The following is a 1,206-nucleotide window of genomic DNA, read 5'->3' on the forward strand; positions in this document are numbered from 1 at the left end:
ATGAAGCCTACCACCTCGATTCTCGCGTTGCTGTTGCCGGCCATTAGCGCGCGCTTCGTCCAGGAGACGGACGGAGACCACGTGCAGCTGCACCCTGAGGTTGCCGAGGCCGAGAAGTTCCACATCGAGCTTGCGCCTGGCGAGACGCGATGGGTTACCGAGGAGGAGAAGTGGGAGCTTCGTCGGAACGGACAGCGTTTCTTTGACATAACCTCTACCCCCGAGCTCGGCAAGACCCTGCGTTCTCAGTCTCGCCCCGCCGCCGTCTTTCCATCCAAACTATCGCAGCAGGATGCCGTGAAGCCGCTCCTCAAGAAGCTCGCCAAGGAGCCCATGCAGAAGCACCTCGAGAAATTCACCAGCTTCCACACGCGCTACTACAAGTCGGAATACGGTCGTCAGTCATCGCAGTGGCTGCTCTCCGAGGTCAACAAGACCATCGCCGATGCTGATGCACACAAGCACGGCGTACATGTTCAGCATTTTGAGCACAGCTGGGGCCAAAACTCGGTCATCGCCACTATCCCTGGCAAGAGCAAGTCGACGATCGTTGTCGGAGCTCACCAGGACAGCATCAACCTGTTCTTGCCATCGATCCTCGCTGCCCCTGGCGCAGACGATGATGGATCCGGCATAGTCACGACGCTCGAGGCGCTTCGTGTCCTCCTGACCAGCGACGAGCTCGCCGGGGGCAAGCTGGAGAACACAGTCGAGTTCCATTGGTACAGCGCTGAGGAAGGCGGTCTGCTGGGCAGCCAGGCCATTTTCTCAACGTACGAGAAGCAGAAGCGTGACATCAAGGCGATGCTCCAGCAGGACATGACTGGATTCATCCAGCGGACCATTGATGCCGGCAAGCCCGAGAGCGTAGGGGTTATTGTCGACTACGTCGACCCGGCCCTGACTGAATTCATCAAGACCGTCATTGACGAGTACTGCGACATCCCCTATGTCGAGACTGAGTGCGGATACGCCTGCTCCGACCACGCATCCGCCAGCAAGGCTGGATACCCATCGGCCTTTGTCATTGAATCTTCGTTTGACCTGTCTGACAACCACATTCACACCACTGACGACAAGATCAAGTTCCTGTCCTTTGACCACATGCTCCAGCACGCCAAGATGACGACTGCCTTTGTGTACGAGCTTGCCTCGACCGACTTTAAGAAGTTGGAGAACGAGAGCCAAGGTATGAGTGAGTTGTAA

General features: G+C 57.3%; 1 protein-coding gene across 1 annotated transcript; it reads left to right on the forward strand.

The window, feature by feature from the left end:
- MGG_10171 (uncharacterized protein) lies at positions 1-1,206 on the forward strand (the record flags this gene model as incomplete). The annotated part of the gene is made up of 1 exon (XM_016990478.1): positions 1-1,206. The coding sequence occupies one exon, from the start codon at positions 1-3 to the stop codon at positions 1,204-1,206; it is 1,206 nt and encodes a 401-aa protein (XP_016846073.1).

This window comes from Pyricularia oryzae (genome assembly GCF_000002495.2).
Source record: "Pyricularia oryzae 70-15 unplaced genomic scaffold supercont8.8_27, whole genome shotgun sequence".
NCBI classification, from domain to species: domain Eukaryota; kingdom Fungi; phylum Ascomycota; class Sordariomycetes; order Magnaporthales; family Pyriculariaceae; genus Pyricularia; species Pyricularia oryzae.